This window comes from Taudactylus pleione, unplaced genomic scaffold (genome assembly GCF_031769625.1).
Source record: "Taudactylus pleione unplaced genomic scaffold, aTauple2 ptg001784l, whole genome shotgun sequence".
NCBI classification, from domain to species: domain Eukaryota; kingdom Metazoa; phylum Chordata; class Amphibia; order Anura; family Myobatrachidae; genus Taudactylus; species Taudactylus pleione.
This window is the reverse complement of record NW_028286181.1, coordinates 81887-96760: the sequence shown is the minus strand read 5'-3', so window position 1 is coordinate 96760 and position 14874 is coordinate 81887. Positions and strand designations below refer to the sequence as shown.

At 45.0% G+C, this 14874-nt stretch overlaps 1 protein-coding gene across 7 annotated transcripts in view; it reads left to right on the top strand.

The window, feature by feature from the left end:
- Positions 1-12961, top strand: part of B4GALT4 (beta-1,4-galactosyltransferase 4) — a 115911-nt gene extending 102950 nt beyond the window's left edge. For all 7 annotated transcript variants that reach the window (XM_088464995.1, XM_088464993.1, XM_088464999.1 and 4 more), the window contains exons 3-7: positions 2927-3159; positions 5503-5690; positions 6534-6656; positions 10335-10439; positions 12469-12961. In XM_088464995.1, coding sequence (XP_088321121.1) covers positions 2927-3159; positions 5503-5690; positions 6534-6656; positions 10335-10439; positions 12469-12604 — 785 coding nt within the window. In that variant the 3' untranslated portion in view covers positions 12605-12961. The remainder of the gene's footprint in view (positions 1-2926; positions 3160-5502; positions 5691-6533; positions 6657-10334; positions 10440-12468) is intronic.
- The last annotated feature ends 1913 nt before the right edge of the window (positions 12962-14874 follow it).

The window sequence follows — 14874 nt, the reverse complement described above, 5'->3', positions numbered from 1 at the left end:
ATTGATACGGGATCACCATATTCTAATGCACACATGAAATGGGGATTAATATAGTTACTATTGATATACTGAACCAACAATATGTCGTTGAGCCCGACGCGACCTTTCGGGGGGTGTTTTGGGGGTGCAGAGGCACTGCTATGTTTATATACTGGGGCAACACGCTACTTTGATAAAATTTCAATTGGGACACACTGGTCAATGAGCCATAGGAGCAGGGCGCCCGGTAGTCACCTGTGATATTGGCGGCTGCTCAGAAAATTGGTGGTCCTACAGGTCCTTTTGCACATGATGTCTGCGCAGTTGAGAGATTAACATTGCATCCACCTCTGAATCAGGCCTGGGCCAAATGTAATAGGGTGAGAGTTTAGCCCAATGTAATAGTCTTAGAACATGGAAACTCGACCAATGTAATAGAGTCTGAGAACATGGAACCTCGCCCAATGTAATAGAGTCTGAGAACATGGAACCTCGCCCAGTGTAATAGAGTCTGAGAACATGGAACCTCGCCCAATGTAATAGAGTCTGAGAACATGGAACCTCGCCCAATGTAATAGAGTCTGAGAACAGAACAAATTCACCCAATGTAATAGAGTCTGAGAACAGAACAAATTCACCCAATGTAATAGAGTCTGAGAACAGAACAGACTCGGCTGCTTTTAGATTAAAAAAACTCTCCCTATTTAAACTCTCATCCAGATGTTTCCCCATTTTGAAGGTAAAACTTGACCAATGTGAGAGGTTATTGCTAAACTCTCACATTTTCTAAACTCTCACCCTATTACATTTAGCCCCTGTAGTTTCCTACTCTTAGAACAAAAATATAAGTATCTACATTATAATTGGAGTTATTAAAACTATTTATATGTTCAGTAGACATCATTTTTTTGTTAATGAAAATGCATATAATCAGGATAAATTGGCAAAAAACGTTAAAATCACTTTCAACATTTATTTTTTTTGACCAAAATGGGGGGGGATGGGAAAACTTTTCTCCAGTTTATTTATTTTTTGCCTGTTGCCATTTTCGCTGTTGTTTGGTGAAATTTTTTCTGGCAAAAAACGTCCGTTTTTGCTATTGGCGTAAAAAAGTAAGTTTTCGCCGCTAATTAAATACGGCCCTAAATGTCCAAACACCACAAAATTCTATGTACAGCCTGTGATTTGCCTTCATGGCATAATATTTCCCAAATTATGAAGTTTGTTATAGGGTGCGGGTTGACTGCGCCAGCTAAATTCTCATGAGACTTTTATTTATAAAACCTAAATCCTTATACTTATCAAGATTCTCTCTGGCTCTATCTACATGTAGACAATAATTAAAAACACAGCGTTCACACAATTGCATCATATCAGAATATTCACATATTATATTACTCACGTGCTATATTACTATAGCACGTGAGAATGTATGTGAGAATTAATGTGACCCGGATTTTTATTCTTGAAATATAGCATCCCTAATTATGGGTAACTGAACAAAATAAACTTTCAGACATTTTACCCACTTGGAAATATTGCCCAAGCGCTGCGGATTCATACACAGGGTGACGTCCACGTGTCACAGTTACTGCGGCGTTCGTGTAGGCCACAAGGCAGCGCTTGTTTTATAGAATGACCAGACTTCACTTTAGTTGCATTTTCTTTTGTATTTATAGGTTTAATGGTTCAGCATGGCAAACTAAAGTACTAATGTAACAGCTGGGAAAGAACTAAGCATTTCCACCAGTGTACGGGAGTTACTCACAAGCACGCAAGTAGAACGTGTACAAAATGTGCTCTCATCGGTGTCACTGCAAAGGTTATCGCAGGAGGTTGATGGCTGAGTGTCTCACCTCTGGTCCTTGACATCCACAACAATTTGGGTTTCCCCTCTATTCTGTACTGACACACTCTTGGGTGAATGTAGTATTAAATGGTTCCAAGTAATTATCCAAGCTGTTCCCACAGAGGGAAATTCTCAAACCGTGTCTAGTCACCTCTGTCTGTCTGCCCATCCCCTTTAGAATGTAAGCTCTCACGAGCAGGGCCCTCTTTCCTCTTGTGCTTATCCTTTCTTTACTTATATTATCTACTCTATACTCAAAAGCACCTAACCCGTGCTCTTTGCCATCCTGCTACTGTTGCAGCAGTGTTTATATACCACATACTTGTTTTGCATTATCTTGAACTGTATGTCACTGTGTTCTTGTTCTGCTCAACTGTTTATGTACTATGGTTATGTACTATGTACGGCGCTGCGGAACCCTTGTGGCGCCATATAAATGCTGATAATAATAATAATAGTCAGGGGGTAATTGATGAATCGGGACACAATATATATGTGGAGTATTTAGTATTGGGACACTGGAACATCAGAGACAGTGCAGTACAGATGTATAGTGTCATTCTGTATCCACGTCTGTCGGTGAGTTCCTGTCTCCACTTCTAAGTGCATTATAGCTCAATGCATGTCCATGGGGGCAGCAGTGTAGCCTTTGAGTGAATATTATATTAAGAAATGAGTGCTGGGCAGAAACAAGAGATGTTGGACATTGAAGCAGGACCGGGTATGTAGGGGGGCCTGGCGATAGCCTCGAGTAGGTGATCAGAATGCAAGGCCTAGCGTCCTCTTAGCCCTACTGCTTCATATGCAGCGAACAAGCGATATCTACAAGAACTGATTGTGCCCCATAAAAATAATGGCTGAATAATACATCACTCAGCAAAGCGATTATCCATATTTTTATTATGTAAAAAGTATCTTTAACATATGTAACTTTCCCAAATGTTGCCCCCCACGTGCTTTCATTAACCCCAGTCTCTTATTACTCTGGCTGAATGTGAATGTTGTCAGCACAGTCCGCAGTGCTGTACTATTGGGGCGCAGTGTTCCTGGGTGCGCCAGTTCTGTCATTGTCACAGTCTGTCTGTTTTCTCATTGCAGAAGGGGTCGTACCACTCACCTTTCAGCCCTCCCTAAGTTTACAAGAAGTGAGCAAGAAGTACCCAATGGTGGAGAATGGGCATTACCACCCAGAGAACTGTAAGTCCCAGCAAAGAGTAGCCATCCTGATCCCGCATCGGAACAGGGAGAAACACCTCCTCTACCTGCTCTATCACTTACACCCCTTCCTCCAGAGACAGCAGCTGGAATACGGCATTTATGTTATTCACCAGGTGAGAGCAAGAGCTTCACGTTGCCTGTAGTAACGGAAACTGATAGTGTGGTAACGCAGGAGCGTAGGAACGTCTGGGAATCCTCTCCAGGCATAATGATGATATCGTTGCATGTTGCTGTGATGTGGCCGGTGCTCCAGAGATGAACTGTTTGGTCTGGCGTGCAAAGCTCCTTCAGTCCTGCACCAGACATGGTAGGCGTTCTCCAGCAGTTCCCCTCATTGCTGGTAACATCTTGTCTTTTTTACATTGTCCAAATAATTTGGTTTCCCCTACCCTCCTCTGTGTGTTTTCTTTCATAGGAATGAGGTTAGCCCTGAGTGTTAAACGGCTATTAGCTGTGAATTGTTTAATCACTCCCCTAAATGAGTTATGAGGAATGTATCCACATCGCAATGCATGCAGATTAGGTAACTTTAATTGGACAAGGATCACTAAACATGAACACGTGTCAGACACTGCCCCATGTGACGGAAGGGGTTTTTACATAATGCAGAGCCCACTATTACTATCACCGGGATCTCCTGTCACACTGCATCAGTGATACATTTCTTGGGATCCGGTCTAAAGATCTACAGTAAAAAGGTAGACAATGTCTAGATAGACATCAGGGGCCAAATGTAATAGGGTGAGAGTTTAGAAAATGTGAGAGTTTAGCAGTAAACTCTCACATTGGTTGAGTTTTATCTTCAAAATGGGAAAACATCTGAATGAGATTTTAAATCTTGAGAGTTTTTTAAATCTAAAAAAACATGCAAGTTCGCTCTGTTACTTTGTTTTTGGACTCTATTACATTGGCAAAGTTTAAAAAGTGTCAGAAACTCTCACTTTTCTAAACTCTCACCCTATTACATTTGGCCCCAGATGTTAGACTGGCAATAGGTCGACAGAGACAAAAGGTCCACACACTACAGGTCGACATGTAAGAAGGTCGACAGGTACAAATGGTTGACAGGGTCAAAAGGTTGACATGCAAATGATCAACATGAAAATGGTCGATACATGATTTTTTTTAGTTTGTTTGGTGAGGTCTAGGGTTAGGCGCTTACCACAACGGTTAGGCTTAGGCACCAGGAGGAAGGGTTAGTGTTAGTCACTTACTGGAGGGTTAGGGCTAGGCACTAGAAGGGACAGTTCTGGTCAGGCACCAGGAGGCAGGGTAATGGGGTGTATCTACTTAGCGATATACAAATGAGAGTACGATTGCGACATTGCAATCGTGCTGTCGTTTGTATAGCTAGTGATGTGCTAGGACTGAACATTTATTTGTTCAGTCCCGGCACATCCCTCATCCCCGCACATGCAGAACCTGACGAGATCGTCAGGTTGACCTGCATGTACGGTCGATGTCGGATGTCTTTAGCGACCCGCGGGCACGCGCATCGCGGGTCGCTTCCGTCCAAAACAGGCCCGATGCATGTGCGATTTGCAAGCGATTGCACGATAACGACATCGTTATCGTGCAATCGCTTGTTTAAATCGCTTAGTGGATACCCCCCATTAGGATTAGGCACCAAGGGAAGGGTTAGGGTGAAGATTTGGGTTAGAAAATCAAAACATGTGTCGACCATTTTCATGTCGACGCCTGCCCTTACACAGCCTACCTACCACTACCTTCCTCTCCCCATCACCATTCTCCCACTGGCGCATTACAACAGTTTGCACTACATGTGCTCCCCCCCCTGAAAAGCATTGCTGAGCTGCACTTTTTATTATTATTATTATTATTATTATTATTATTATTATTATTATTCTAATCAATAAATTAGATTTAACACCGCTCTCTGTTACATCCATTTGTGTATAACCTTACTCAGGCATAACTTCAACTCTCCATCTTAGATACACTTGTTCACGTCCTCTAATTAATCGATACACCACAGGCGCAGGTCTACTATATTGTATGCTACCACATACAATCTTGTAAGTGCATGTCGACCATATGCATGTCGACCTTTTGACCCTGTTGACCTTTTGTCCCTGTCTAACATCTGGTGTCTATCTAGACATTGTCTACCTTTTTACAGTAGATCTTTCAATCCACAGCCTCTATGTATTATACAATGGGTAGTACTGGGAGTGGTAGGTGTACCACATGCCTGTCTTGTGCACACTGTGCTGGAGAGTGCATGTAACATGTCCTGCTGTCTGTATATGTTCTCTCACTGCTGGTAACGTGTTCTGCATAACTGCCGCATCCTACTCTGCATAATCTTTATGCCTGTGTCCTGTATATCTTATATCATGGTACCCACATCACTAATAGGCCGTGTGATGACCAATATACAGTGAGTGATGGAAATGTCCACCCCTCTAAATGCACAAATATCCCGTCTCTCGCAGGCCAGTGATGCGAAATTCAATCGAGCCAAATTACTCAACGTTGGATACTTGGAGGCATTGAAAGAGGAGAAGTGGGACTGTTTTATCCTCCATGATGTGGACTTGGTGCCGGAGAACGATTTTAACACTTACCTATGTGACAGTGAACCCAAGCACCTGGTTGTGGGTCGTAATGCCACTGGTTACAAGTAAGGATTAGTTGTATCGCCATCTTTAGTGTGGGCGACATTGTGAAAAGTTATTTTCCCTGAACTCTTCCGGATTCCACCATTGTTTGCAACCTATTATTAGTAGCAATGTAAATAGCATTTGCCAGAAGTGACGTCTCCAGAGCATGAGTTAACGTTTGAGTTGAGTCACTGGGGAATGGCACAAAACCCCTATTAACCCTTCCCATAGTTTATGTATGATTGTTTCTGTCACTTCAGTGCGCTGGCCAGAAAATCCTCTTACCAAGAGACAGATAAACAGTCATAGTTGTCAAATAAGAAGCATTTATAGTGTGACGTTCATTGGCTGTCTTAGGAAATAATGGGGTGGTTTTATGGTATCATAGCTGATTAGACGTTCCTGAGATGCTCTAAAGGTGCGTACACACTATACGATATTTTGCACAATTTGGCCAATTCCAATTCCGACGCATCAGAACAACAAATCGTGTAATGTCCACTAACGATAACTATCCCAGATCGCGGTCCTGCTGGTCGTTTGTCGTATCCTCAGATCTTACCTACATGCAGTAAGATCTGGCAATCTCGTTAACGAGATTAAGGTCATTGGTCAGATCATTTGTCAGATTGTACAGTTTATGCAAGATATCGTTTGTCCGGGAGTGCCTGGGGAGTTCAAGGGAAATCATTGACGACATTGCATCTTTTGAGAGTTGTCTAGTGTGTAGGCACCTTAAGACAAATTCAATTAGCTGTAAGTTATGTCACCTCAGTTTTGAAAAATCAGCCCCTTATTCCAGTTCCATGAAATCTGCTGGTAAAATCCTTCGTTCTCAGAGGCTGGATCTTCTCTCCTTTCAGGCTGTGGTATAAAGACTACTTCGGAGGCGTGACGGCAATGAGCCGGGACCAGTTTGCCAAAGTGAATGGTTACTCGAACAATTACTGGGGCTGGGGAGGAGAGGATGACGATCTGCGGATGAGGTAAAGGACTGTGATCTGTAGAACAATTACTGGGGCTGGTGAGGAGAGGACGATGATCTGCGGATGAGGTAAAGGACCGGGGCCTGTATAATCTGTAGAAAAATTACTGGGGCTGGGGAGGAGAGGATGATGATCTGTGGATGAGGTAAAGGACCGTGACCTGTGATCTGTAGAACAATTACTGGGGCTGAGGAGGAGAGGACGACGATCTGTGGATGAGGTAAAGGACAGGGACCTGTATAATCTGTAGAACAATTACTGGGTCAGGGGAGGAGAGGATGACGATCTGCGGATGAGGTAAAGGACCGTGACTGTGATCTGTAGAATAATTAATGGGGCTGGGGAGGAGAGGATGACGATCTGTGGATGAGGTAAAGGACTGGGACCTGTGTGATCTGTAGAACAATTACTGGGGCTGGGGAGGAGAGGATGACGATCTGTGGATGAGGTAAAGGACCGGGACCTGTGTGATTTGTAGAACAATTACTGGGGCTGGGGAGGAGAGGACGACTATCTGTGGATGAGGTAAAGGACCGTGACCTGTGTGATCTGTAGAATAATTACTGGGGCTGGGGAGGAGAGGATGACGATCTGCGGATGAGGTAAAGGACCGTGACCTGTGTGATCTGTAGAATAATTACTGGGGCTGGGGTGGAGAGGATGACGATCTGCGGATGAGGTAAAGGACCGTGACCTGTGTGATCTGTAGAACAATTACTGGGGCTGGGGAGTAGAGGATGACGATCTGAGGATGAGGTAAAGGACCGTGACCTGTGTGATCTGTAGAACAATTATTGGGGCTGGGGAGTAGAGGATGACGATCTGCGGATGAGGTAAAGGACCGTGACCTGTGTGATCTGTAGAATAATTACTGGGGCTGGGGTGGAGAGGATGATGATCTGTGGATGAGGTAAAGGACCGTGACCTGTGTGATCTGTAGAACAATTACTGGGGCTGGGGAGTAGAGGATGACGATCTGTGGATGAGGTAAAGGACCGGGACCTGTGTGATCTGTAGAATAATTACTGGGGCTGGGGTGGAGAGGATGACGATCTGTAGATGAGGTAAAGGACCGGGACCTGTATAATCTGTAGAATAATTACTGGGGCTGGGGTGGAGAGGATGACGATCTGTGGATGAGGTAAAGAACTGGGACCTGTGTGATCTGTAGAATAATTACTGGGGCTGGGGAGGAGAGGATGATGATCTGTGGATGAGGTAAAGGACCGGGACCTGTGTGACCTGTAGAATAATTACTGGGGCTGGGGTGGAGAGGATGACGATCTGTAGATGAGGTAAAGGACCGGGACCTGTGTGACCTGTAGAATAATTACTGGGGCTGGGGTGGAGAGGATGACGATCTGTGGATGAGGTAAAGGACCGGGACCTGTGTGATCTGTAGAATAATTACTGGGGCTGGGGAGGAGAGGATGACGATCTGCGGATGAGGTAAAGGACCGGGACCTGTATAATCTGTAGAATCAGTACTGTGCAATTTATGTTGAGTCAATGGTTTTTGCTGAATGGACCTGTCATCAGACATAAACCCTTCAGGGAGAGATCTGTTCTCATGCTGCACCACAACAAAAATATATATATATTTTAATTTACCTAATTATGTCAGGTATTTGCTAATGACAACAGTAACTGGAAAATGTTGGCATAATCCAGGTGTACTCAGGTAGAGTCAAAAGGAAAACAGGTTGAGGGCGGTTCCTGTAGGGATGAGTGTTAGGTGGGCAGGCAACTTTATCAGGTACCTTTTATAAAAGGGATGAGTTTTGGATGCCAGCGGTCAAAATTCCGATACCGGTATCCTGCGCAGGTTACTATCCCAGGTCAGGTCAGCGACACACAGCATACACTAGGTGCAGGAGAAGGTCAGCGACACACAGGATACACTAGGTGTAGGAGAAGGTCAGCGACACACAGGATACACTAGGTGTAGGAGAAGGTCAGCGACACACAGGATACACTAGGTGTAGGAGATGGTCAGCGACACACAGGATACACTAGGTGTAGGAGAAGGTCAGCGACACACAGGATACAAAGGGTGTAGGAGAAGGTCAGCGACACACAGGATACACTAGGTGTAGGAGAAGGTCAGCGACACACAGGATACACTATGTGTAGGAGAAGGTCAGCGACACAAAGCATACACTAGGTGTAGGAGAAGGTCAGCGACACACAGCATACACTAGGTGTAGGAGAAGGTCAGCGACACACAGGATACACTAGGTGTAGGAGAAGGTCAGCGACACACAGGATACACTAGGTGTAGGAGAAGGTCAGCGACACACAGGATACACTAGGTGTAGGAGAAGGTCAGCGACACACAGGATACATTAGGTGTAGGAGAAGGTCAGCGACACACAGGATACACTATGTGTAGGAGAAGGTCAGCGACACACAGGATACACTATGTGTAGGAGAAGGTCAGCGACACACAGCATACACTAGGTGTAGGAGAAGGTCAGCGACACACAGCATGCACTAGGTGTAAGAGAAGGTCAGCGACACACAGGATACACTAGGTGCAGGAGAAGGTCAGCGACACACAGGATACACTAGGTGTAGGAGAAGGTCAGTGACACACAGGATACACTAGGTGTAGGAGAAGGTCAGTGACACACAGGATACACTAGGTGCAGGAGAAGGTCAGCGACACACAGCATACACTAGGTGTAGGAGAAGGTCAGCGACACACAGGATACACTATGTGTAGGAGAAGGTCAGCGACACACAGCATACACTAGGTGTAGGAGAAGGTCAGCGACACACAGGATACACTAGGTGTAGGAGAAGGTCAGCGACACACAGGATACATTAGGTGTAGGAGAAGGTCAGCGACACACAGGATACATTAGGTGTAGGATAAGGTCAGCGACACACAGGATACATTAGGTGTAGGATAAGGTCAGCGACACACAGCATACACTGGGTGTAGGAGAAGGTCAGCGACACACAGGATACACTGGGTGTAGGAGAAGGTCAGCGACACACAGGATACACTAGGTGTAGGAGAAGGTCAGCGACACACAGCATACACTAGGTGTAGGAGAAGGTCAGCGACACACAGGATACACTAGGTGCAGGAGAAGGTCAGCGACACACAGCATACACTAGGTGTAGGAGAAGGTCAGCGACACACAGGATACACTAGGTGCAGGAGAAGGTCTGCGACACACAGCATACACTAGGTGTAGGAGAAGGTCAGGGATACGTCGTGCATACAGGGAAGGAAAAGCCTGCTTCTAACGTATCTCCTGCACATAGCATGTGGCCTGGTGCACGTGCCGATACTAATCATGATGTTTGGGTCAGCTGGCATAGAGTAAGTGGACGGCACGGCTTCCTACTTGAAGACGCACGAATGCCCAGCATACAGAAGAACGCATTAGCATAAGGTAGTAAATATGGCTTCTGCAGCTGCAGCCATTGTGTCTGCGACTCGCAATCAGACCCACTGACTGTAAATACCCTGAAGTGGAGGCAGCTGCTCCGGTTTGGGATGGGAATGGCGGTTGCCCACCAGTGGTAATAGGAAGATGTTGGTGTTGTCTCTGTATCCATCAGATCTTCCCTCATCCCATCTCTTGTATAGGACCCTTTGGTACCCTGAAAAGCTACTATAGTAGGTAATGCGCCGTAGCTGAGTCATTTCACATTTGTTTCTAGGGTGGGATTCGAAAAGATGGTGGTTGTCCGGCCTTCCCCAGAAATAGCCAGATACACCATGATATTCCACACCAGAGATACAGGCAACGAGGTCAACCGAGAGAGGTGAGATTCTGCTCTTATTCAGCTGTCCCATCACTTCCTGAAGCTTCTCACATATGCAGCGATGTGGAAGGTAAATTGTTTTGAGGTCAGATTGGCTTCAAGTAGCTGCAACATTTTCCTTAAAATCCAGTTGACAGACGACCAATTGTGATCAGCCGGTAAAGGGTCGTTATCAGCCAATTGAATTTCCGGGTCACACAATGCTCAGGCCAAATCGCCATGTCTGCAGGGTTTGGGAGTAAAAACAAGATACAGAATAGACCGCTGAATAATCCTAATATCACATCACATAATAGAATTCTCTCCATCTGCGTCTTGTGGAATCTGGAACCAGTCTTTAGCAAATGTGCATATTCTTCTGGTATTTCCTGAAATGAGGACACAAATTTCCTCAGATAGGGAGAAGCAGATTCTCTTCACAGGCAGCAGAGATCCAGTGACCTAAAATAACAATAAGCATTTATTTAAGTAAAATAATTGTAAAGTCCAAACAGCATATGTGGAGTTCCAAAGTCTAACGGGTATTATTTGCATTCACTGTAAAGAGTTCCGCAAGGACACAAAGCTCATGTGCGCTTGATATCAAGGCAAGGCTTCAATCCTGAGCGCACGGACTTCCAAGGCTCAATCTGGTAAAGCCAACAATCGATTAGTCCACAGGGAATAAAATCACTGGATACAGGTAGGGGTCTGTATGTACTCAACATCGCATAGGTCAGGAACTTCCCCTTTGTCCAAGTGGCTGGAACTTGACGACTTCTAGCATCGTGTACAGGGCAAGGGTCTGAAACCAGTTTCAGGGGCATAGAAACATCACATAACTATATTCCTCAGAAATGGGTCTACAGACATATACAATTTTACATTTATATGGGCGGCTGATATGCGGTATTGAGACAGAGCAATGCCATCATCAAATGCCAATTAAAATAAGCACAAACATCAATATACAGTTATGTGAATAGAAACGAGAAATTATGCACATAAGGAAAATATATTTTAAAAACGTACAGAACATATTTTTTATCATACTTCATTCAATTTATAGATTTGATTTTAACAGATTATAGGGCGACAGAGGTGGATGTGGCCGGGAACGCAGAATATGGTCCAACACACATAATGACACTATGGAAACATGAATCGCTGCTACTGGTCATGTCAGTGTGGTTCTTGCCCTATGCTAAACAATTGGGCATAGTGTGTGCAGGCGAGACTGACACTGGCCCTGATTCAGAGCCGCTCGCTATTTGCGAGCGCTCGCTCTGAATCAGGGCGGGCCGTCTTTTTTTTTAACCCCGGCCTTCAGGCCACTCGCTAAGCTATGGGTGACCACCCACAGCTTTAGTGGGCGGCCTGGTGAAGGTCGCGATTATCGCGACAAGACACTTGTGGTAGGGTCTCATCCATCGCAAGCCCCAGTGAACTTCCTGCTCTAATAGACCAGGAAGTTCACTACTGACATCACGTGTAAGGGAACGCCTCCGTTAGTGCAGCCACCCCTCCGACCCGCCTACAAAACGGGGTGAGCTGTCGACCAACATCGACAGCCACCCCGTCTTGTAGCGAGCCCCGGATCGAGTGATTTCTCGTCCGCTCCGGGGCTCGTGCGTGCGCACTGCTCGGCTGTCGACCCGCTTGCGAGCGATATGCGAGTGCCACTGTGCACATAAAAACTTTAATCTGTAAAAGCTGGGGGGGGGGGAGATAAAGGAGGAAATAAGGGAAGAATTACAGTGATAGGTGGGTCTTCTGCCATGCTAAGGTGGTGACACAATAATTCCTGTTTATTTTGTTTCTATATTACTTGGATATAAATATATTTTGTAGATTATTTAAGTGTATATTTTTTTATTAACATTAAACTGCACAATTTTCTTTTATTTGTGTGTATGAAAACCCTCCAGAAGGAAACACAGGATTCCCCCTAAATAATAATCTTTGAAAATTGATAACCCTATTTATAAAGGGCGTTGGGTCCTCTATAACATTACAGATATTAAATGTACCGTACTTTCCTCTCGCACAGGATGCAGTTGCTGAAGAAAGTCTCCAAAGTGTGGAAGGTGGACGGGCTTAATTCCTGCGCCTACAAGCTGCTGTCCGTTCAACGCGAGCCCTTATACGTCAACATCACAGTTGATATAGGAAAACCGCATTACTAAGTGGAGCCCCAGACCAGAAGAGGCGCGACGGCTGGCAAACGCCATTTTGGCAGAGCGCGAGCAATTGCTGCTGCTCTGGATAAAACGGACAAAAGTAATTCACAGACTACTAATGTAAGGGGAGAGTCTGCTCTCAGGCGGCCACACTGGCGTTGGTCACAGACCTTTCTAAATGGACGTCTGTAGGAAGAGATCCAAACGTGAAATTATACTTTTCTAGAACACATGGTACATAATTACATTCATGTGGATTACAGGATTACATTCCAGGTATTTGTTATAATTCTGAGCCACTGACTCATTTTATTATTTTTTATTGAAAATAAAATGACCTGTTTCAGTATTTTGTAAATGAAATATTTCCCAGTGTTTGAAGTTGATACGCCCCGCGTCATTTACTATTAGGAAGCCATTGTTCTGCTGTAATCTGCGTCTGAAATGGAAACTAAGATACACTTCAGCATACTGGGCCCACTCACATATTAGGGTAGCAGGATGAGGATTACATTATATTCAGATTTAACAACTTTTCCTTGTGAGCCCTGACATTCTAGGTTGTTAATGAACAAGAAGTTTCATAGGCTTGCTGGGAATTGTAGTTCAACAAAACAGGTTTCCTAACTCTGTGGAGCTTGGAAGCTATACTTATCATTACGTATTATTTCTAGGGTATTACAAGGTGTGCACAGCGCTGTACAAGGTAACCTATAAAGCAGTAAGCAGGCGAATAGTGCATACACTTATTATGGTTACTGTAATGGCGGTGCTGCTGCACACAGGGCCCCTCGGGTGTTAATATGCCCCCTGGCTCAGAGATCCTGTATCCAACCAGTGGGCATGTATACAGAATATGAGAAGCTGAGGAGGACTAGGGAGCGGTGCACTGGGGACATCCATAATGCTGGGAAAGAGCAAGAAGGTGGAGGGCCCTGCCCATAAAGCTTACATACAAAGGCGAAGGGCCAAGGCTATATTATTCATAAGGCTTGAGGGCCCTGCGGAGAGAAGTTGCACACCACTCTCGTAGTCAGCTGAAGTTTGTTTTGAGACATAGGGGGGGGGGGGGACAGACCAATAGCGCATTAGTGTCAGGGTTGTTACACCTCCATGAGAGGACAAGTGACTCCGATGACTGGAGGACGTTCTCTCTCCTCCCTACCTCAGCACACACAGGGATAGAAGATTGCGCAGGGCTTGCAGGAATTTCAGCTGCCCACTAGAGACCCACCCGCCAGTGCAGAGCAAGAATACCCCAAACAGATATATAAGAATTTTGTTTCACCTCCTACTTATTTTTTTTTATCCCCAATTATACCCCCAAAATGTGCTTTCCTGAAAAGTTCTACTCTCATGGGTTAATGTGGCCTTGGGAAGGGGGTAAATATTTGGAGGGTGAACAGTATTGACCCATCAGGACGGCTGGTAGGCTTTAGTAAAATGGTAGGTTTTAAGAGCCTGTTTGTAGGTGGGGAGGCTAGTAGAGAGTCTGACTGGGCGATGGGAGGTGAGTTTCAGAGGATGGGAGCACCTCAAGAGAAATCTTGGAGATGGGCATAAGGAGAAGTGACCAGGGTGGAGCAGAGATGCTGGCTGGAGAAGGCGGGAGGGAGCCTGGAGAGAGATGAGGTTAGAGCTGGAGGGAGAGGTTAAAGTCTTTGTACTTAAAGGTGAGGAGTCTGAACAGGGTTCTGAGCGGCACAGGGAGCCAGTGACACAGGTTGTGTTACAGTAGAGTACGGTGTAATAAGGAAATGGCATGGACTCTGTCACACGATACTTTGTTCCATGTGAAATGAGAGAACCAGGATCAGGTCTTGGCTTGATAACTTAGTTTATGATCTGGAAAGTTTTTCTTATCAGATGCCTTGTTCTAGGAACTGGTCAAGTACAGTACTCTATAGATATACACACACATGAATATATTATAGTAAAGAAGCAAAGGAACACGGTCACTCAGGATGTTGGTTGCTATAAACGAATGGCGCATTTAGCAGCTGCAGTGTTTCGGGTCACTGGGGACATCATGTGAGCTGTTGTCGTTGCTGTATACTGTACACACAAAGCCATAGGGGCATTATACAGGCTGGCCATGTAAGAAAGATAGAAATTGATTTAGAAACTGTTCCTTATGTACACAAATCATGAAGGGGTCGTCTATAGTCTGGCAATATGTAGAATCTCAGAAGCAAAACCAGAATGGGAGATGTATTATTCCTCAAATTGATACATAAATATGCTCACTAAGGGCCAGATTCAGACCCGGACGCTAT